The 22,553-nt window shown below is 36.8% G+C and overlaps 5 protein-coding genes and 1 non-coding gene across 8 annotated transcripts; 4 read left to right on the top strand and 2 right to left on the bottom strand.

Annotated features, from left to right (window-relative positions):
* Nucleotides 1–1,065: 1,065 nt before the first annotated feature.
* LOC148546865 (uncharacterized) lies at nucleotides 1,066–2,652 on the bottom strand. Its single transcript, XM_088499405.1, has 4 exons — nucleotides 2,584–2,652; nucleotides 2,129–2,478; nucleotides 1,516–1,603; nucleotides 1,066–1,425 (listed from the first exon to the last, which is right to left on the bottom strand). Exons 1-4 carry the CDS (start codon nucleotides 2,650–2,652, stop codon nucleotides 1,066–1,068), a joined length of 867 nt encoding a protein of 288 aa, XP_088355531.1.
* Nucleotides 2,653–3,396: 744 nt separating this feature from the next.
* On the top strand, nucleotides 3,397–6,605 carry LOC107618028 (ras-related protein RABE1a). The gene is made up of 8 exons (XM_016319949.3): nucleotides 3,397–3,822; nucleotides 4,295–4,367; nucleotides 4,673–4,773; nucleotides 5,231–5,296; nucleotides 5,569–5,666; nucleotides 5,893–5,955; nucleotides 6,039–6,131; nucleotides 6,232–6,605. Exons 1-8 carry the CDS (start codon nucleotides 3,750–3,752, stop codon nucleotides 6,313–6,315), a joined length of 651 nt encoding a protein of 216 aa, XP_016175435.1. The 5' UTR covers nucleotides 3,397–3,749; the 3' UTR covers nucleotides 6,316–6,605.
* A 1,026-nt stretch (nucleotides 6,606–7,631) lies between these two features.
* LOC148546864 (U4 spliceosomal RNA) lies at nucleotides 7,632–7,782 on the top strand. The gene has a single exon (XR_015901595.1). It is a non-coding gene; the product is annotated as a U4 spliceosomal RNA (small nuclear RNA).
* A 649-nt stretch (nucleotides 7,783–8,431) lies between these two features.
* Nucleotides 8,432–13,034, top strand: LOC107616226 (2-oxoglutarate dehydrogenase, E1 component). 2 transcript variants are annotated; one of them, XM_088499631.1, is made up of 9 exons: nucleotides 8,432–8,660; nucleotides 8,806–10,423; nucleotides 10,505–10,731; nucleotides 10,816–11,148; nucleotides 11,235–11,481; nucleotides 11,600–11,728; nucleotides 11,808–12,023; nucleotides 12,319–12,442; nucleotides 12,573–13,034. In XM_088499631.1, the coding sequence occupies exons 2-9, from the start codon at nucleotides 8,864–8,866 to the stop codon at nucleotides 12,809–12,811; spliced, it is 3,075 nt and encodes a 1,024-aa protein (XP_088355757.1). In that variant the 5' UTR covers nucleotides 8,432–8,660; nucleotides 8,806–8,863; the 3' UTR covers nucleotides 12,812–13,034. The 2 variants fall into 2 exon arrangements, with proteins under 2 accessions (XP_088355757.1, XP_088355758.1); XM_088499632.1 differs by lacking the exon at nucleotides 8,432–8,660 and having other exon boundaries at nucleotides 8,722–10,423.
* A 511-nt stretch (nucleotides 13,035–13,545) lies between these two features.
* On the bottom strand, nucleotides 13,546–17,027 carry LOC107618705 (N-lysine methyltransferase). Of its 2 annotated transcripts, none has more exons than XR_015899818.1 (6): nucleotides 16,852–17,027; nucleotides 16,558–16,748; nucleotides 14,377–15,768; nucleotides 14,210–14,302; nucleotides 13,931–14,129; nucleotides 13,546–13,836 (listed from the first exon to the last, which is right to left on the bottom strand). XR_015899818.1 is itself a non-coding variant. In XM_016320839.3 (6 exons), the coding sequence occupies exons 2-6, from the start codon at nucleotides 16,558–16,560 to the stop codon at nucleotides 13,766–13,768; spliced, it is 1,734 nt and encodes a 577-aa protein (XP_016176325.1). In that variant the 5' UTR covers nucleotides 16,561–16,748; nucleotides 16,852–17,027; the 3' UTR covers nucleotides 13,546–13,765. The 2 variants fall into 2 exon arrangements, 1 of the variants encoding a protein (XP_016176325.1); XM_016320839.3 differs by having other exon boundaries at nucleotides 14,210–14,278.
* Nucleotides 17,028–21,643: 4,616 nt separating this feature from the next.
* LOC107616702 (uncharacterized) lies at nucleotides 21,644–22,457 on the top strand. The gene has a single exon (XM_016318646.3). It carries the CDS (start codon nucleotides 21,704–21,706, stop codon nucleotides 22,220–22,222), a length of 519 nt encoding a protein of 172 aa, XP_016174132.1. The 5' UTR covers nucleotides 21,644–21,703; the 3' UTR covers nucleotides 22,223–22,457.
* Nucleotides 22,458–22,553: the final 96 nt, after the last annotated feature.

The following is a 22,553-nucleotide window of genomic DNA, read 5'->3' as shown; positions in this document are numbered from 1 at the left end:
GTTGTTCCAAATCATGATATTGTACTTTGAAAATGGCTGTTTAGTGTTTATTTCAGTTACTAGCATAGTTTCCGCATCATGTCTTAATTTAATTTGTAGATTTATTTATTGCCGTGTGCATTCAACAAACATTTCGTTCAAAACTCCGGAAACAGAACATATTCATTAATTAAGATCCCATGCACAGTACATCGCATTAACATTAACAAATTCTATCGCTTATCAACTACAAGTAAGAAAACCGATAACAGTGGAATCTAAATGCCAAAGTGAAATAAACAAAGTACCAAAGGTAACAATACACCTACTCATGTCCCCCTGTGTGCTCTGCTCCTCCGACCTGTGGGCAACTCCGACGTGTGTGTCCGGGTTGCCGACAGAGGCCACATCTCTTTGGCCGGTTCAGATCTGCCTCATCCATATTGGTCTGTATCCGAGTGGACCTCGGATGACCCTCTCTCACACGCCTCTTGTTAGGGTCCCGGATCACAGTCGGCCCGTCATATGGTGGCCAGAAACCCTCCGGAATGGGAGGTGTGAATCCCATCTGATACACGCTAAACACCGAACTAAGACGATACACCTGGTGGACATAAGGCTGCCATGTGAGCCGTGAGTAGGCACAGCATGCCAGTGCGTGCGGACACGGGAAATGAAGTGCCTGGAAGTATCCGCAGTCACATATCTGAGATGCAAGCGAGACTCTGTAGCTACCCAGTGAGAACGAACCAGTCGGAGTCTCTCTGCAACGGTGAACTCCGAGTTATCCCTGTCGTACAAAGTCACCATGAAGCACCTCGCCGTCTTCAAGTTGGCCTCGATACACTTTACCAAGTTCTGAATGAATTGTTGTCCGGTTCCCAGCTGGGCTTCAGCCTCTCTCCCCTTGCGAACAAATAGTTCGGCCAACCTTCCGTACGTTGCCTTCACTAGCGATCACACAGGGAGGTTTCTGACACCCTTGAGGATTGAGTTCACACACTCAGAGATATTCGTCGTCATGTGCCTGAATCTCCACCCCTCATCACAATGCTGTGTCCACAAGGAATACTCAATCCGGTTCGCCTAGTCACACATTGCCGGATCTTCAGACCGCAGAATATCAAACCAGTAATCGACCTCTACCTCGGTCTTAGTGTACGCTGCGTTGACAAGTAGCCTCCTTGCGTCTTTGCCCTTGAAGGTTAGGGCGAAATTTGCCGCTACATGTCGAATGCAGAATGCCCGGTATGCAGATGGAGGTAACCAACCTCCGTCGGGAGCCTCAAGCGCGGCCTTGATGCCGTTATGCCTGTTCGATATAACCAGCAGACCCGGCTGCGGTGTCACATGCTGACGCAGGTGGGAGAGAAAGAAGGACCAGGACTCAGCATTCTCACCCTCGACTAATGCGAATGCAACAGGGAGTATGTTGGAGTTTCCGTCCTGTGCAATCGCGACAAGCAACGTTCCCCCATACTTGCCATACAGATGGGTGCCGTCAATACTAACCAGCGGCTTGCAATGACGGAATGCCTCGATACACGGTGAAAACGTCCAGAATAGTCTGTGAAAATAAGCTTGAGACTCGTCCAGCTGTCCACCAACTCGAACAGGGCTCGTCCTAAGGACTGCAACAGTACCAGGCATCGTCAACTGGACTCCTAACACCCACCTTGGAAGCTCGTTGTACGACTCATCCCAGTCACCATAGATGAGTGCAACAGCCTTCTGCTTCGCCAACCAGACCCTCCTGTACGTCGGCCTAAACCGAAAGTGTGCGGCCGTGGCATTTAGGAGCACCTTGATGTTGACGGATGCATCAGCCCTAACCATTGGCATAATGAATGCCGATATCACATGATAATCCAAACTCCTATGGTCGCTGGAGATGGAGGTGGCGAGACACGTATGCGGTCCATTGTACCGTTTGACTTCCCAAAGGCCCTTGCGCTGTCGGAGACTCAGCCAAATCAACCATGTGCACCCATTCCCGAACTCAGAACATTTGCCCACATACCGGCGATAGTCAGACTCCACTACCTTGTACTGTACCCCTCGGCGGATGCTGTAAGTCTTCACACTTTACAGGGCCTCATCTTTATCCTGAAATTACTGACCAACCTGGAACTCTGTCAGACCTGCAGACCCTTCCGCATCTCTAGCGCCAAATCCAGCAGGCTGCCCAGGAACTCCCTCCTGCCTCATTGCATCCAAGTTCAAAGAGAAAAAATGTGGAGGATACTGCTGTGTGACAGAGCTAGAACCACCTCCCACCCCAGCAGGTTCGCTCGCTCCAATATCATCGCCACTGTCATTAGCAATCATATCCAGCTCGACATCACCGTCCTCTGGATCATCCAACAATTCATCTCCAACCCCAGGCGGTGCAGCACACTGTAAAGAGGTCGGCAGAAATTTCCATGTTCCGACCTCGTCGCCTACACTGCCGTTGAGATCAACAGCGAACGAAGGGGAGGCGACAGGCTGGACGGGTGGCTGGTACGCAGGGACGAAGGAAGAAGCAACAGCAGGTCTGGAGCTAGAACCGGCTATCGTGGCTAAAGTGATGGTATTCCGGTTCGAACCCTCCGAGCTGGATACCACATCAACCAACTTTGCCAACAGTTCTGGTGTCCTCACTTCTGGAAACTGCCGGCAACAATGAAACATGACCTGCAAGTCCTCATCACTCCTAATCGTGAAACAATCATACTTCACGGTTTCCTGGAGCACAGTGATTGGAATGCGATAAAAAAATTTCTTAATCCGTTTCACACCTTCCAGACCAAGTTTCAGCAATACAGAGCTAACAAGGTCATCATAGCTTGTCGTAGGCCTCACGATAATACAGAGAGGATCCTTATCAGCGAACTTCACACCGGAACGAGTTTTCCTCTTAATCGATCCTCTGTGGTGAACCAACACTACAAAACTCTCCTCACTAGCCATCTTATCCCCTCTAATGAGAGCAACTCACGTTTACACCATATATATACAGGTCTGGTTCTCACTAATTCGAACCAGCCTAGTTCGAAATACTATTTGTGTAATTCGAATTAACTCAGTTCGAATTATGTATGCTTATAGTTCGAATCATGTAGATTCGAATTAGTGTGCATTTCGTTCTGTACAATTCGAGTTGAGTAGGTTCGAATTATATATAACTGTAATTCGAAGTAGGTTGATTCGAATTACATAAAGATATCCTTTGGTTGATTAATGAAGCAATTTTCAACTTGGCTGATTCACATAAATTATGGCTTTCCTTGGTTTATTTCTGTTTTTTGCCCTATTATATAATTAGATATACATATAAAATAATTTTATATTGACATACATCAAAATAAAATTCTTAAAAAAATGGTCAGCAAATTTTTTTTATTTTTAAAAATTGATGATGTGAAGAAGAAACACGAGTGGGAGAGTGAGGGGGCAGAATCCAGTGTGGGAAGGAGTACGAAACGGAAACTGTTATTGCCCACTCTCCTACCATAACGCTCTCTCTAATCAATAATCATAGACTCCGAGAGAGAGAGAGATAGAAACATCAAAGAAGAGAGAGAAAGAGAAGAGAGAGAGAAAACGAAGACCCGTTTGAATCGGTGGTTTCCTCTCCGATCTCTTCCCATGTCACCGCCGATTCTCTTCTAACCATTTCTGACGCCACCTCTTCCCTCTCTTCCCATCCGATCTCTCTCTCTCTCTCTCCCGGATATACCATAACCCTTCTCTCACTTTCTGCCTTCAAAGTTTAGTGGTAAGCATCGATGGCGGCACCACCAGCTAGGGCTCGTGCAGATTACGATTACCTAATCAAGCTCCTTCTTATTGGCGACAGCGGTTCGTTTTTGCTTATCCCATTCCCTCCTTTTCAACCCTCAAAATCTCTTCTTTTTTTCTCCATCCCTTCCACTATCATGGAAACTAAATACCTTGCTCTTATTTTCCAGATCTTCACTCTTATGCTGCTCTTTTGTTTTACTTCGTTTATTAACTTTTGATTATTTAGAATCGGACATTAAAACGGTAGTTGGTCAACTTTCAACCTTTTGAGTTCAATTAATCTCATGAAATGCTTAATCTTCTAGGGTAAGGGAGACCGTACACTTGAGTTTTTAGGGGTTTTTCAGAAATTTTCTTCAGCAGGTTATTAAGTAACCTTGGTTTGACTGGGATAAGTGTGTTAATTCTTAAGGTCTAAGGGGATTGTATAATTGCTAAATATCAGAGTCTTGTCCTCTAGTGTTTATGTTAGTTTGGCTTTCTTTGGTCGTAGTCTTTTTGTTTTTTAACTGACTGAAAGCTATTTCAGGTGTGGGGAAAAGTTGTCTGCTTTTGCGATTTTCTGATGGTTCTTTCACAACCAGTTTTATCACCACTATTGGGTTAGTCTCTGCACACCTTTTTATCTAAAATGTTTCAGCAGCTATTACCTTGTAATTATATTGTCTACTGAGTATATGGCTACCTGGAATAAATTTTCTGGTTTTCGTCCAATAAGCTTCTGAAGTACTTGATGTCTAAAGCTCATTTGGTATTTTTATAGTATAAACTTACTCGTTGTTGTTGTACTGGGTTGCCTGTAGGCTGTATGTTTAATCTCTGTTAATGTAAATAATTGAACACAAGCATATGTTTATTTTTCTGTTGATGGGGAAAAAAGGGCTTACTATAATAATCTATATGACAGCATTGATTTTAAGATAAGGACCATTGAACTGGACGGCAAACGCATTAAGTTACAAATATGGGATACTGCTGGTCAGGAGCGATTTCGAACTATTACCACAGGTATTTGTTAACTGTGTACTTTTTTTGTTCTTCATATACTAGGAAAGGGATAATTTATGGGTTTATCTTGTATGTTGACATGCATTCCTGTGGAAGTTAGTCAAAGATGAAAATACTGTGGTTGTTATGATTAATTGAAAGTGTATATTTGAAGGAAATTAAATATTGAAGCATGATCAGTACATTATCTTTTAAGTTTTAACTTGTGAAAATTTTTATAGAAAATAATTTCTTTACCTATAAGTTACAATTTTTGAAGAAATAGTGACTTGAATCATTCTTCCTTGCAACTTAATTTTAAAAAAGAAAAAGAAAAAAGAAAAAGAAGAGTAAGCATATGCCTATTTAGTATTTATAGAAGGTTACAATTCTCTATATGTTTATTCTATACTCCATTTCTTTGACCAAAGAAAACTTTATATATATTTTCAACTTACAATGCCACACTTTGTTGCAGCTTATTACCGTGGAGCCATGGGTATCTTGCTGGTTTATGATGTTACCGATGAGGCATCTTTTAATAGTACGCTACTGTCCTTGGTCTTCTTGAAAGTTTATAGATATTTCAATCAATTGCATTCCTGTGATATTTTGATGTATTTTTTTGCACTAACATTTCAACATTGTTCATTTCTTTAACTGACCCATTAAAATGATTTATCTTCTTTTCTTTTTTCTTTTTTCCCCCAGGAGTCTATTCCTCTAATTAATTTCTCATGTCTTTTATAGTTGAACTTCCTTTGTCCACTCTGCCCAGCTTTCAATTTTTAATGTAGCTAGTTTCCTTCTATTCAGATATTAGGAATTGGATTCGCAATATTGAACAACATGCTTCTGACAATGTAAACAAGATACTCGTGGGAAACAAGGCTGATATGGATGAAAGTAAGAGGGTATGTACATCTGGGGTTCTTTTCCTGTTTACATTTTACATCTTACACCATGGTTGACTGTATTTTAATAGTAACCAACCAAGCAGCTGTTGCTCAATTGACTACCTATACAAGCCAAAGTTGTCTGCTAATCTGATATTGACAGATTTCCGTCTTCTTAATCTGTCTTTATGTTATTATTCTTCTCCATTGATGAAAGCTAAAGTTGTTCCTTTTTCTCCTGTAGGCTGTGCCTACTGCCAGAGGACAAGCTCTTGCTGATGAGTATGGTATCAAGTTCTTTGAAACTGTGAGTAGCAACATACTTCACAATCACATTTTTGTCGAAAGCATATGCGATTTCATGATATTTACATTGGGTAACACATGCAGAGTGCAAAGACAAACATGAATGTAGAGGAGGTTTTCTTTTCAATAGCAAGAGACATCAAGCAAAGGCTTGCAGACACAGATTCTAAAACGGAGGTATTTTGTAGATATTTTTCTTTACGGTCCTGAATGTTATTTCTTTTTTCTTTGTTATTGTTTCCCTGAATAATGTAATATCTCTTCTCTGATGGTGCAGCCGCAGACTATCAAGATTAACCAACCAGATGCCGGCGCTGGTGGTAGTCAACCTGCAGCAAAGTCAGCTTGCTGTGGTTCATGAGAAGAACCAGCATCTTCACTGCAGCAAGAGGGTGAAGACTCTATAGTTTCACTAATGAGGTGCTAAAGTTATATTGATGACATTATAAGTGGGAGCGTGTATTTGTCCCCTGTATTTCCCAACTGCAAATGTCATGTTCTAAAGTTAGTGTTTTAAATTTCTTTTTCCTTTTTTTTTTTACAAATTTAGTTGGTGGAATTTGTTGTGACTAGTTAATTTGCTTCGGATAGATTATCAGAAATACTCTCTTTAACACTTTCAAAGTATATCACTCCAAGTGCTCTAATTTTGTTGGTTTGGTTTGCTTAGGAATGTAGACAATCATAAGTATAGCAAGGAATGTTCTTAAATGGAAACAAACGGAATCCTTTCTTTGCTTCCTCACCGCCAATGTTGTGCTTAAAAGTTAACCAATTATTCTGCATCATAGCGTTGCAGTCGTTTCACTTGATCACTTCATTCGATCACAATGGGTTATACGGTGGAACTGGCAACTGAATTTCTTAAAGTAAATTAAAATTAAAATTATATCGTATGTTAAGTGATTGAGAATGATACAGCCACTTACCCATAAACTTTTAAGCGTTTTCTTTGACAATTTTTGTTTACTATTTCTTTCTTTTCCACTCTCTTCATCTGGTCGTTCTCTTTTTGTTAATTTCTTTTGGTATGCATTCTTTGCCCCCGTATTTTGCTTCGGTTATTTTGAAGTCTTGCAATCACCTTCTAACGAATACCCATGAATCTTTAGTTTACACGAGTCGGTATATGGTGAGTTTTAAAGAAATGAAAAACTAGTTAGGATCATATGGAGTTTTTTTAAGGTTTTTTTTTGTCAATGGATTGGACAGCTCCCAATCTTAGGTATTATCCACTCACGCACACCACACTCACACACACAATACAGGTTTTATTTCTATCACACCCAGCTAAAGCTGGAAATCAAACCTGAGATGTGGCTATATGAGGCCAACAAATAGGCCATCGGTATAAAGTCTTTGCCGAGTTTTTTCAAGTATTTAATAATACATTAGAAGCATAATAAAGTCAGCAAATATTATTATTTTGGACTAGCAATATTTTATAGTCATATTTTCAGGAATTTGTATAAAATTTATTTGTTAAAGATAATTTGATATCTGTGGTTAGAAGCCACATGGATATCAATCGCTATATCTCTTATACTCGTAGTAGGCTAGTAGCACTTGTTATTCTTTCTCTGTATTGTTAGGCTGCAGAGTCCCACATCGGGTGAAGCCACTAAGAGGAGTTGGTTCAGCTTTCTATAAAAGTAAGACTCTCAGAAGTGGCTAAGCATCTTTGCGCTTGGGGCAATGACGCAGCTAGTGAGGTTCTAACCGAGGCGCGTCTATTGCTGGTTGAAAACTATTTCCAAACCCCCTCTTAGGCCTGGGTTTGGCCCAGGCCTTTGAGAATTTCTGGAAGGGCTCCCTCACGGGTAAAGCCCTACAACCTAGTTAAAGTATTTTACATCTGTAGTATATATCAGTTATGATCATTTTACTAAGGGAAGACTTGAGTTTTTTAAAGATATTCAGAGTTGCACTATAAACCAAAACTAATTTAAAGGAGTTGGCAAAAATAAAATACGCTAATTAAATACAAGTCTTGTAAATCAATCAACAATGGTTATAGGATAACATAACAATGGCTAGTAGTTAGGTTTTTAAAATCACTTTTTAAGTCTCTGCACTTATTCAAATTCTCGCGCGAACAAAACAAAATCTATATTGGATAACATAATAACAACAATAATAAGTAAAATGACGATTAGGTGTAGATTTCCAAGTAGTTGATAAATGTTATAGTTATATGAAAATTGATAATAAATGTTGTAGTGTTCAAAATTTTTGTTTCTATGTTGACAGTAACGGGACAGTAAATAACGAGTAATTCTGTTTTGTTTCGCATTATTGATACGTCCATCTTCTATTATCGGAGGATTTAATCAGTATTTTTTTTAATAACTAATTAGTTTTAGATCGAAAATCTTGAAAGATGTCATTGTTACTTTACTCTAATAATAACAATAATAAGGATGGGAACTTTCTGGACGAGTCTAACATTTTCAAAGGGAGTTCTAGAGAGTAGACTTGTCTTTTGTGTATTGTGAATTTGGGACCCACAAAAATACAGAAGAAAAGTAAGAAAGATGTCTGGTATTGTTGGTATGGGCAAAATTAAAGAGCAAACACATTCTGGAAGGAGACGTACTCTTGTATGGTTCTGCATTAAAGTAGCATCTTTCATTCACTGCCATTACATTCATTATCTTCTTCTTCGTTGCGAATCAAAGTTCCTGCACTCTTCTCTATCATTTTCAGGTTATCCTCTTACCATCTTCTTGTTCTTTCTTAATTTTTTGGGTGAAGCAGCATTGAGTAATTTATATATCTGTTACAAAATCTAAATTACTAGAAACATGTGAACTTACATAAATTCTTCGTTCGTCGGTTCCATCATTGATAGGAATTAGGGAACACTGATGGTATTGAGAAATTGTTGATATTCTTGATTGTGAGAAACCATGGCATGGTTTAGAGCTGCTTCCAGCATTGCTAAGCATGCAGTTAGAAGAAATATCTATAGGGGTAGATCGTATTATCATGTAGCAAGGACTACGGCAGTTCCAATTCCACCAGCTTCTAGAAACTTCCACACCACAACTTTCAAATCCAAAGCAGAATCAGCGCCTGTGCCGCGTGCTGTTCCCCTTTCCAAGTTGACTGACAACTTCTTAGATGGAACAAGCAGTGTGTATCTTGAGGAGCTTCAAAGAGCTTGGGAAGCTGATCCTAACAGTGTGGACGAATCTTGGGACAATTTCTTTAGGAACTTTGTTGGTCAAGCTTCCACAACACCAGGGATTTCGGGCCAAACAATCCAGGAGAGTATGAAATTGCTGTTATTGGTGAGAGGATATCAGGTTAATGGCCACATGAAAGCAAAGTTAGATCCTTTGGGTTTGGAAGAACGAAAAGTCCCTGATGAATTAGACCCTGCCTTTTATGGGTTCACTGAGGCTGATCTTGACAGAGAATTCTTCTTGGGGGTTTGGAGGATGTCTGGATTTTTGTCCGAGAATAGGCCGGTGCAGACCCTTAGATCCATTTTGACACGGCTTGAGCAAGCTTACTGCGGAAGCATTGGGTATGAGTACATGCATATACCGGACCGGGACAAGTGTAATTGGCTTAGAGACAAGATTGAAACTCCCACACCTACAAAGTATGATAGGGAGCGTCGTGAGGTTATCATTGATAGGCTTTCCTGGAGTACTCTTTTTGAGAATTTCTTGGCAACAAAATGGAAATCAGCAAAGAGATTTGGGCTTGAAGGAGGAGAGACACTTATTCCTGGCATGAAAGAAATGTTTGATCGAGCAGCTGATCTTGGGGTTGAGAGCATTGTCATGGGAATGGCACATAGGGGAAGACTTAATGTTTTAGGCAACGTGGTCCGGAAGCCACTTCGCCAGATCTTTTGTGAATTTAGTGGTGGCCAACCTCAGGATGAAGTTGGGCTATACACAGGAACTGGTGATGTTAAATATCACTTGGGAACATCGTATGATCGCCCAACTCGGGGTGGGAGAAGGTTACATTTGTCTCTGGTGGCGAATCCTAGTCACTTGGAAGCTGTCAATCCAGTTGTGGTTGGGAAAACTCGAGCAAAGCAGTATTTCTCGAATGATGTGGACAGGAAGAAGAATATGGGTGTGTTGATCCATGGAGATGGTAGTTTTGCTGGACAAGGTGTGGTCTATGAAACTCTTCACCTTAGTGCACTACCGAATTACACTACTGGTGGGACTATTCACATTGTGTTAAATAACCAAGTTGCATTTACAACTGATCCAAAGGCTGGAAGGTCTTCTCAATATAGCACTGATGTTGCTAAGGCCTTAAATGCTCCCATCTTTCATGTGAATGGTGATGATGTGGAAGCAGTTGTTCATGCCTGTGAACTTGCAGCCGAGTGGCGCCAGACTTTCCATTCGGATGTGGTCGTTGACTTGGTCTGCTACCGTCGATTTGGTCACAATGAAATTGATGAACCATCTTTTACACAGCCTAAAATGTATAAGGTTAGCCCCCTTGTTAATTATTCTAGTCCTTTTATATGCATGAGTCAATTAGATTTTTAATTGCATGAGCTATATACCTAGGTGATTCAAAACCATCCATCAGCTCTAGAGATTTATCAGAAGAAACTTTTGGAATCAGGGGAGGTGACACAGCAGGACATTGATAAGATACACAAGAAGGTCATGTCAATTCTAAATGAAGAATTCTTGGCTAGCAAAGATTATGTTCCAAAAAGAAGGGACTGGCTTTCTGCATATTGGTCCGGTTTCAAGTCACCAGAACAGCTTTCACGAATTCGGAACACTGGGTATGATAATTCCATGTTACAGTTACTTTGGAATATTTTCTATTGTTTCTAAAACACTGCTGAAATATGATCTATCCTGTGCAGAGTGAAACCGGAGATTTTAAAAAATGTTGGGAAAGCAATAACAATCTTACCTGAAAATTTCACTCCTCATAAAGCAGTAAAAAGAATTTATGAACAGCGTGCGAAAATGATCGAATCAGGAGAAGATATTGACTGGGGCTTTGCCGAGGCACTCGCTTTCGCTACATTGTTAGTCGAAGGTAACCATGTTCGGCTAAGTGGTCAGGATGTTGAAAGAGGAACATTTAGTCACCGCCATGCTGTAGTTCATGATCAGGCAACTGGGGAGCAATACTGCCCCCTAGACCATGTCATAAGTAACCAAAATGAAGAAATGTTTACTGTTAGCAACAGGTAATCTTCTTTCCGGGCATCTTGTGCATTTTAATTTTTGATGTTGAATGTCTTCATCTAAGAAATCTTTTTAATGGAATATGCAGCTCACTTTCTGAGTTTGGTGTTCTTGGATTTGAATTGGGTTACTCAATGGAGAATCCGAATTCGTTGGTGATCTGGGAGGCTCAATTTGGTGATTTTGCTAATGGTGCTCAAGTGATATTTGACAATTTCTTGAGTTCTGGTGAGTCTAAGTGGCTCCGTCAGACTGGACTGGTAGTGTTACTTCCGCATGGTTATGATGGTCAGGGACCTGAGCATTCTAGTGGAAGATTGGAACGTTATCTTCAGGTAATCTGTTATGAATCTATGTCATGATTTCTTTCGCTGCTCTTAATATTGAGTTCACCTTTCAATGTTTTATTCTTGGTAGTATTTAAATTAGCAAAGTTCTCTAATTTTCTTGCAGATGGCTGATGATAATCCTTATGTGATTCCTGTAATGGAGCCAACTCTTAGGAAACAAATTCAGGAGTGTAATTGGCAGGTTGTAAATGTTACAACTCCTGCAAATTTCTTCCATGTTCTAAGGCGGCAGGTCGGTATTGGCATAATGTTTTAGCTCATTCTGCTTAAAAGTTTATGTTGATTAATTTCTCCACCCTTCCCTTTTTCAGATACATAGAGAATTCCGTAAACCTCTAATTGTAATGTCCCCTAAGAACCTGCTTCGGCATAAGGATTGTAGATCACATTTATCTGAGTTTGATGATGTCCAAGGACACCCGGGTTTCGACAAACAGGGTACCAGATTTAAGCGCCTCATCAAAGATCAAAATAACCACTCTGATCTTGAGGAGGGTATCAGGCGTCTGGTACTCTGCTCTGGAAAGGTATGTTATTTATAATATGCTATGGCATCCATTAATATGTTTTTTCATAACACGTCTTAGTCTTTCTTTGGATTTTGTGAATTTTGCATAGGCTTTTTTCTCATTTTATTGTCTTAAATTTTTGCTTTTGGAAGTTAATGAGTATTAAATTTTAGACCTTTTGATCATAGAAGTTGTGATACTATCTGTCAAGAAATTAATTTTCCCAAAAACTTAAAGCTAATAGAAAGAGACGCATAAATAGTTATATTCTAAGTTTCTAACAGTAACGGCCAATATCTGGTATCCCTTGCAGGTTTATTATGAACTTGACGAACAACGACGAAAGCAAGATGCAAAAGATGTTGCAATCTGTAGGGTTGAGCAGCTATGTCCTTTCCCTTATGACCTCGTCCAACGAGAGCTCAAGCGATATCCAAGTAAGTATTTTCCAGCGATAGTAGTAATGAATCTACTTCCTTCCTGAATGCAACAACCAGTGGTTCAATTCAAAGCCAAATGATTGAATCTACTGACTATTTCACTCATTTGTGTGTTGTGTTATGGTAGATGCGGAAATTGTTTGGTGTCAAGAAGAGCCAATGAACATGGGGGCATACACTTATGTTCTACCGCGGCTTATAACGTCGTTGAAGGCTCTTGGCAGAGGAGGCTATGAAGACATCAATTATGTCGGTCGTGCTCCGTCTGCAGCTGTAGCCACTGGTTTTCTGAGTGTTCACCTTAAGGAGCAAGCTGAACTTGTTCAGAAAGCTATTCAGCCAGAACCAATCAACTACCCTTACTGAGGCTTTGCAGATATTTATACGTACATATATACATACATCCATAGATGAATTCAAGAGTGATGATGCACTTGATTTTACCTCCATATGTATGGAGCAATAATTGAGGGGTACTTCACATAATGATTCTTGTACAAACTTTTCACCCTTTACATTGTATGTTCTGCCTCTGACAAAATGCCAGGTGAGCTGAAATTCATGGCGAGTTAATAATTGATAACTTCCAGTGTTTTATATTTTATTTTATTTAAATTCCCAAGTGCCTCTTCCATAATTGTGGGGTGTTATATAGGTGATCCCTCAAGTTTGTATTATTTCTAAAGTTTCTTGGGTCTTCGGTAGGATGTCAAAGAAGATAATCAGAAAGGATGTTAAATTGACTCCAATGATGAGTATTGATTCATGATAGACTTATGACTAATCACAGACACAAGTTTAAATGTTCGGTCTATGAACAGTAACTCACTTATTGAATGGAACTTTTACCACCAAAACGAGAGGGAAAATGCTTGATATAAGCTATGCTATATCCATTCATTATTGGTCTAATATTATTTTGATTACAGAATTTAAGTTCCATTACAATACCTGACTAAAAAACTCTTTTTTTTATAAAAAAAAAAAACATTACAATGGAACACAACAAATCTACAATAAAGACAATTTCTTAAAACAAAAAATGACGTCGAATGATGGTCTGGCATCAGCATTCAGCAAAATTGAGCTAAACCGGAATATTGACCTAGGAAACTAAGAGCTCCTCATATATTAAAATAGTTTGTTCCCTGAAATGTGACAAGATATCTGCAAATTGCGAGGGAATGACAAAATCACCATATATATAAAAATCATTTCCAAAGAAAAAAAAATTGAGCTGCTATGTCATTGAGCTGCTATGCACTATGCACATATCACATATCTATCATTATTCTGAAAATCCAAGAAAAAAAAATGAGCTCAAGATGGTACAATCACTTCGTCCTTTCCATAGATCCGCTGAAGCTCCCGAGTTGCAGCTTGATATGATGCTGATAAAGGGGAATGTTCAAGCATGCAAATTAATAAGGTTACACCATAGATTTTCAGTTGTTAACCACAACGATGCAACTAAATTACCATTACCTTTCCAAATGCGGAAGTTCTTCTGGTTGATGGTAGAGCCAGATGCACTTTGAATTGCATCAAAAAGCATCTCCTGAGGAGAGCTTTTCAGCTCTTGAACAACAGCATAGATGGTTTTTCCATTGTCAAAATATATGTGATTGTTAGGGTGTTTGGTCTTGGCACCAGCATGACGCTCAAATTCATATGCATTAAGAGCCTTCATTACAGAATTTAATGTATGAGCACAACCTTGAGAATCATAAAATACCAAAGAAAGCAACAATTTGCAGTGCTAACCTTGGACTGTTTGCAGTCATCACATGAACACAGATATCCAGTTCCCTTTATGATTCCTCTGAGAGTTCTCTACCAAGAAAAATACCACATACACTGAAAGAAATTATTCATTATAAAAGAACAATGACACCCCTGAGAAGAAAGCAATATACTAGTAATTAGTTTACCTCTCTTGACCAGGAAACATATTTCACAGGAACACCATCAAAAATACCAGTTGATAACAAACTTTTAACATTTGAAGGAAAGTTGTTAGCAGAAGCCTTCTTGGTTGTCTTTGGATCTTTATTCTTAAGTGTAGAATCAGTACTAGGATTGGATTTTGGAGTGCTATCTGTAGGTAGTTCAGAGTTTGACTCAGTCACAGTCTTCTGCCCATCCAAATCACGAGAAGTCTGGTTGCCCATCAACAGATCATAACCACTAATGATCCCTCCATTAAGATTTCGTTCACAGCCCTCATGAACACTTCCAAAAGATATCGTATTTGCCTCACCCTTACTATGGTTTTCGGTCACTTGTAAGGAGTTGGAGTCTCCTTTCTCATGTGAAAGGACTGTCGATGCAATATTTGAATCTACCTTATCATATGTTGTACCTATCAACATTATATGATCAGTGCCCTTGTCATATGAAGCACCAATATTTATGAAATTTTCTCCGGATTTACTGTAGGTTGGACCCATTGACATAAAGTTCTCATGCCCCTTGTTATAAGAGGTAGCCAGAGATATCACATTGTCATCTTCCTTGTCATATGTTTGGCCCATTGATATGAAATTTCCATCTCCCCTGTCAAAGGGCTGATTCATTGATAAAATATTTTCATCCCCTTTGCAATAATTGTGCCCCATCAACATAAAACTACCATCCCCCTTACTGAAGGCATGATCCATTGGAACAAGATTGCCATTGGTCTTACTTATTGAGGTCTGCATAGAGATGGAATTATCATTTATATTGTTAAAGGTTGGGCCCAATGATATGTTTCCATCATCCTTGCTATACCCAGAACCTATTGACATTAAACAATTATCAGCATTGCCATAGGAGTTCCCCATGGATGAAGGCATACAACTGTCAGAATCTCTTACTTGATTAACTTTGACTTTTCTGATTCCACCGAAATTGAGACATGGTGAAGGGTCCTCAATATTATGGGATATTGATAAACCCACTGATGGATTATTAACATATTGATTCTCAAAATCCTTGCTTCCTGTGTTCAAGTTACCACTTCTAATTGATGTCATGTTCTTATCAACCATATTGAGAGCTCGTAGCTCAGATCCAAAGAGACGGTCAGAAAATTGTCCTGTAACTGAATGAAATCCTGAATTGATGTCCCATGGAGAAATGTTTACATGAGAAACTCCTGAAATTGGGTTCCCGTTAACAGATTCAACTGCCTGCCTTTTAATGTTGCTGAATACTTGCAGTTCACCTGAATCCATAAACCACTGATGACCACGCTTTTGTTCAGTTCTAGAAACATTCTCATATCCCATATTTTCTTCAGTTAAGCAGCCAGTATCCTGTGCCGTCCAGAAGTTTTTATGCTGAAAAGATTGCAAAAAAAAAAAAAAGGCTAAAAATGTTTATCTTTATAGGCAAAAAATGCAGTATAAAATAATGATAAACAGCAAAACAAACTCCAATGTATATGGCAGGCAAAGTAAATACCCTTAAACCAAAGTTTTTTACGTAGTTTCTAGTAACAAGTTATACTATCCCATCCACAAAGTTTGAATAATATGTTTTACCATTGTCCACAAAAGTTTATTACACTACATATTTTCTCATCAACCACCACTATAGATTACAAGCAGCACATTGAACATAACATATACAAAAGGACAGTTACATAACTCTCACCAGCCAGGCAGCCACCAAAGCCACCATAAAAGTTTGATACTAGAATATTTTTTTGTTCCCCTCTAACAAGATTCAACCTACATTTGATTTGTATGAGTACCGACTTTTGTGTAGCTTCAACATAAATTTCCCAAATTAAAACCCTAAGATGCCTCATATTTAAAGAAACTGGAAATAAAACCAATCGAGGCACAGAATCATCACATCTATGCTGTAGCAGCAGCATTTATTTTTTGAATGTACAGCATAATACCATAAACTGGTCATTTTAATTTGTCATATTGATAGCATGGTGACTTGTGAGCACAACGAAGGAACACTTAATCTGTGTAATATCATATACGATTTTCAAGCAAACATCATATAATATGAGCATTAAAACATAATATTAAATAATTAAACGCTAAGAAATTAAGATTCAGAGTTGGCATTTGCATGCAAACGGTATCCGTATATCATAGTTTGGAAAGTACCATTTTTTTTTCTCTGGCAAATGTTTCAAATGACTCAAATGATTCACCACAGCAACTATTCAGAGGAGACCTTCCCAGTTCTCACTCTCTCAGTAATGCAAACTTTCTCTTCTACCAAAAGACTCTCAATTCCACTATATACATTCGTCCACCACACCTTAAATTCAAGGTTCTAACTTTATCAAACTAATCTGCAGGGAAAAAAAAACATATAAAAAAACAAAATAAACCTAAAATATAATAGTAAGAGCAATTGAGCTAATAACCGATTAAAAATTTAAAATAGAGATAGACCGCAGTTCAGTGGTTGGCGGAACTACAAGGATGATGAAATCGCCGGAATGATCGGCAAATAAATCTGGCGGCGGCCGGAGAAAGAATGAGAAAACGATCGCAGAGAAGTGAGAGAGGGAACAAGCTGAAGTGTGAGAGAGTATTGGGCTTCAAAGTAAGCTAAACGATTAGTATACACTGCGGGAGTCCACAATCTCCTCTTCTGGACCGTCTCATAATGTTCGTACACGTGGATAAAAGGAAAGGTTTATTTAAGATTTTGCTCTTTTTTGTCAAATTTAACTATTTAAGTATTTAACGTATTCAAAGTAGGCCAATTTTATAGCATCTATGAGTTAGTATCTAAATTTTTACCTAACTTATTTTTTGTAGTAAGTTGACTAAGTTTTAATTTTTAAAAATTATTTATTTTTATATTTTTTAAATTAAATTTTAATTTTTAAACTTTTTTGACAAGTAAATACTATTTTTTAGACACTATAGTATTTACCTTTAAAGTATTAAAAATATAAAAAATATTTTGAATTATTTTAATAGAATATATTTTAGAACAGATATTAATAAGATTATTTCATATATTATTTATGGTAAATATAATTGATTAAAAAGAACAACACTGTGACGTGCACCGAACCTGGGCCAGTGTGGCCTAACTAGTAAACGGGTACTGATAACTCATTTTAATTAGTTGTCCTCTGTTTTTGGGCCGAATTTGGTTTAGCAGATATCATTATGCGAAAGAAACAAGAACAACCAAGACCCAAAAATAATAATAAAAAAAAACAACAACAAATACCAGAAAAATAAAAATCATATTCCAAGACCCAAAAAAAAATCATATTCATAAACAGGCTGGAAGTAAATCAAGCAAATGAATATTGAGTTTGGTTCACGACTCGACTTATTAACAATCGAGTTTATTTTTTAACTTCGAACTTGACTTACTAAAAATTCACGAACGAATTCAAATAACAAAATATAATCTATAATTTTATATTAATACATTATAACTTATATATTAACAAATATTTAAAAAAATCAATTTATATATTAACTATATATCAATATATAAATTTTTTTATTCATGTCCTACATCAAAATTATATATAAAAAATTACTATAAAATTTTAATATATATATATATATATATATGATCGAGTCAGTTTACAAGCTAATGAGTTGCTTGGCTCATTTAATTTATGAACTTAATTTCAAGTTCAAACTCGGCTCATCAGCTCACGAATTCAGCTGATTGAGCTATTAATAAATAGAGTTCGAGATGGCTTAACTCACTTCCGGCTCTATTCATAAAGATACATACACAAAAATCTTATTTTAGTTTTAGAAATTTAATTTTGAAACTGCAAACGGATATATCTAAAGAACAGATCGATATAATTGAATAAATAATTACATTTTATATTGATTACATAAATAATAACATTGACTAAATTTTACATTGACTGTATTTTATATATTGACTATATATTAATTATAAATTTTTTATTCATGTCTTACATCAAAATTATATATAAAGAATTACTATAAAGTTTTAATATATATATATATATAATCGAGTCAGCTCCCGATGCTAATGAGCTGCTCGGATCATTTAATTTATGAACTTAATTTCAAGTTTAAACGTGTCTCACTAGCTCACGAGTTTAGCTTATTGAACTATTTGAACTGACTTAACTCACTTCCAGCGCTATTAGTAAAGATCCGCATCTGTCATACAAAAAAAACATCTAATTTTAGTTTTAAAAATTCAATTTTGATATTGCTTCTAACAAAATGGATATAAATGAATAAACAACTATATTTTACATTGACGACATGAATAATAACATTAACTATATTTTATATTAACTGTATGAATAATAACATTGATTGTAACAATATATCTAAAAAAATAACTACATTTTACATTGACTGCACATGAATAATTATCTAACAGAACGGATATAATTAAATAATTGTGTAAAATATTTTAACATTATTAGCACATCAAAATTAAACTTTAATTCTAAATATTAATTTCTCCTTTTTATTTCCTCCATTTCCCATATTCAAAATTACTCCAATAAACAATATATTGTATGCATTACAAGTATTTTATTTATTTTTATTACATGATATTTTTTACAAATGATTATTGTAACTATTAACATATACCTGTACCTGTTAAGTCAGGCTTCATTATTATGGACATCAATCTGATTGATTTATAAAGCAAATATACTTCTACGTCTTTACATTGATGATGATGCATATAACTTCTATGCCTCTATTCTATTATATAAATTAAAGTGGTTGGATTATATATTTTTTAATTGCTTTGTTTCACATTCTTATATATTTTCCTATTTTATTCTTATAAAACCTAACACCCAAGCTTTCACATGCATGCGCTTCAGTTTTCACCTCCAATGCGGTTTCCTATTGTTAATAATAATTCCATAATATCGGTACAAATATTACAATATTACCTTTTTCTGTATACAAATGTCAAAAATGATATGTTAGGTTTGGTCAGTATTTAATTTGTAATGGAATAATTTAAGTTATGTATGCGCAAATCAAGATCACATTAATAATTAGAACTAGCCATATATAGTTCCAACCTTTTATTAGTAGATTGATACATGGACATGCCAATACCACTCCCTTATTCTAACTACCCTATTATGTAGCTTGCTTATACGAATGATTATGATCTTTCTTTTTGCATCTTGTAAACATGATTATAATTAGCATTTAAGTTCCACGTCAGGAAAAAAAACGCATTAAATCTACTAAAAATATACTGGATTATCTTTAGCATTTGAGTTAAATTTTAATTTCGTCTTTAATCTTTAAAATATTTTATTTTTATTTTAAATATTTTATTTTATCTTATTTTAATTTTATAATAAAATTAAGATTTTTTTTCTAAAAATACTTTTTTTTCAATTCTAATTTTCTTTTAAATAACAATACAAATTATAATTATAGTAGTCACAATAATTATTTAGTTATTTAAAAATAAAAATTATAAAAAAAGAAAAAGAAAAAAATAATAATAAAAAAATATTTTTGCAAAAAAATAATTTTAATAAAATAAAATATTTAGCATGAAAATAAAATATTTTAAACATTAAAAAATAACAATATAATTTAATTTAAATATTAAAAATTAAATGAGTACTTTATTCTAAAAAGAACTATGCAAGAAAATGAGAAATCAGTTAAATCGTGAACATCCAAATAACTGATTCAATAAACTTTTATAAACTAAGTACTTGTGTCAGATAGAGTTTGACCAAAAAGATAATGGAGGCTGTATCTCTGACTTGTCCTAGTTTACGTGTCACTACCTATTGGCCGTCCTATTCAATGCATTCACCCAATCCAATAACCAGTAATCCTCTTATTTAATAAAGATTATGTCACTTAATATGTACCTGATCTAGAAGATATCTTAGTGTGACTCACAAGTTACATATAGTATTAATTAGACTGGTACTATTTTGTCAATGCTAAATACCGAATTACTGATGGGGATACACGCCCAAAAATAAATAATTCTTTAGCCTATGGGTTGGTCATATAAATAGAAAGTCTAGAAGGAGATTAATTTTCCAAGTAATAACCAACTCAACACATGCATAGATAGTTAGATACAGGCCGGGGGCACCCCCATCTAGAAGGCATAGTTAATATTTTGTTTTCCATTTAAAATGTGCCTTCCACAATCTCAACCCTAATTTAAAATAATCATCTGATTATCTAGTGAAATGATCATCTAACATTTATTAATTGTATATATTTAAATTGAATTAAATAAAATAACCATCTACATATCGAATAAATTAAACATCTAGCATCTAAATTCGTCAATCTTCAACCCACTCAAGTAAAGTACGACGACAGCAACAACCCGGACACAAAATCTTCGATCCTCTCTATTAGACTATCCGCAAAATTTCTTCCCTTTAAAATCATCAATTCGAACACAAATGCACCGAAGATCGAGTGGATTCCAATCAGATCCGTCACGAATCTTCATCGCCGGTCGAATAACCGTCATCATGAAGATGACGAACATCAAGTCAGAGAGGAGAACCCAACACAGACACCAGGGGGCCTTGTGGCCGCCGCTGCCGTTGACCTTTTCGGCGAGTGCTACAGCGAGGGCGAAGAGGATCCAGGCCGCGACGTCGTTGAAGGTGGCGGCGGCGCGACAGACACAACATGTGCGAAAGAGTGTCTTCGTTAAACGTTCTCGGACAGTTGAACAGTATCGGGTTGCGTTTTGCTGGCAGACAATAATGACCTTTGCAGTGTAAGAGACTGTCAAAATAAAATTTGCACCACATTTTTCACACGCGTAAAATAAATGAATATATAATTTTCTAGTAACCAAATTCTTATGTTTTAAAATTTAAAATTATTAAGAATTAATTAAATTAATTATTAATTAATTATAATTTCGATTTTATATATATTGTACATATTATACACTAAATTCGTTGTGTGCCTGTGCTTTCTCTCTTAAGAATTAGAGAATGGCAGGCTTGAATAGCATAATGACCCCTCCATATAATGTGTATGTATGTTGTTGCTGTGACAGTAGTAGTCAAAGTAAATGTAGAAAGGCCTTACATCAACCCAATTGCAGCACCACTCGTATATGCTTACGTCACACTCACAAACTCAAACACATTCCTACTTTCCTAGAAAAGTCAAACTGCAAACTGTCTTAATCAATCTCTCTCCCCCCGCGTTTATAAATCAAACCCACCAAACCAACCAACCCTAAACCCTCACTTCTTCTTTTTTATCATTTCAAACTTGAAACAAACTAAACCCGATGATGACGTGGACCATGAAGAGAGAAAGAGAGGCTGAAAGCATAGCCATGGCCAACTATCTCATGCTGCTTTCTGGTGGTGGAGGACTTGAGAGAACCACCACCACCACCAGCAACAACCGTGTATTCGAGTGCAAGACATGTAACAGGCAATTCTCGTCGTTTCAGGCATTAGGAGGCCACCGTGCAAGCCACAAGAAGCCGAGGCTCATGAACGGAGAAGACAGCAGTAGTGATGATAGCCATGGCTCTCCGGCAAAGCCTAAGACTCACGAGTGCTCCGTTTGCGGCTTGGAGTTCGCCATTGGCCAAGCTTTGGGTGGCCACATGAGGCGTCACAGAACAGCACCGCCACCGCCACCACCGCCACCTTCTTCAGACGTGACTAGCAATAATAAAAGAAAGAGAGAAGTTATGTTTGTGGATCTGAACTTGACTCCCTTTGAGAATGATTTGGCATTCTTGAAGATTGGACAACCAACAATAACTCATCCTCCTAACTTGGTCCATTGTTTGTAACTACTTCTGCTACACATCCAGCTTAGTTATTAGCTTTTTGGAGATACTTATTTTAATTTATTTATTAAACTTAATTAGTGTATGTATGTATACCAGAAAAAGCCATAGCTGCTAGCTCCTCCCCTCCATCGATACTCTATCTTCTTAGCTTCCATTTCTTTCTTACTTTATTCTATTTGTAAATTAATCACTTCTTTTTTCTATTATTATTATTGTTCGTTCTATTGGATTTATATACCGACGATGCGAATTCTTCTTCTTCTTCATATAAAAGAAAATTCTGCACATCTTGTTCGTTTATTTAATACTACTGTCTGGCTAAGATGATTTG

Source organism: Arachis ipaensis, chromosome B9 (genome assembly GCF_059453495.1).
Source record: "Arachis ipaensis isolate K30076 ecotype BB chromosome B9, ASM5945349v1, whole genome shotgun sequence".
NCBI classification, from domain to species: domain Eukaryota; kingdom Viridiplantae; phylum Streptophyta; class Magnoliopsida; order Fabales; family Fabaceae; genus Arachis; species Arachis ipaensis.
This window is presented reverse-complemented; position numbering and strand designations above follow the sequence as displayed.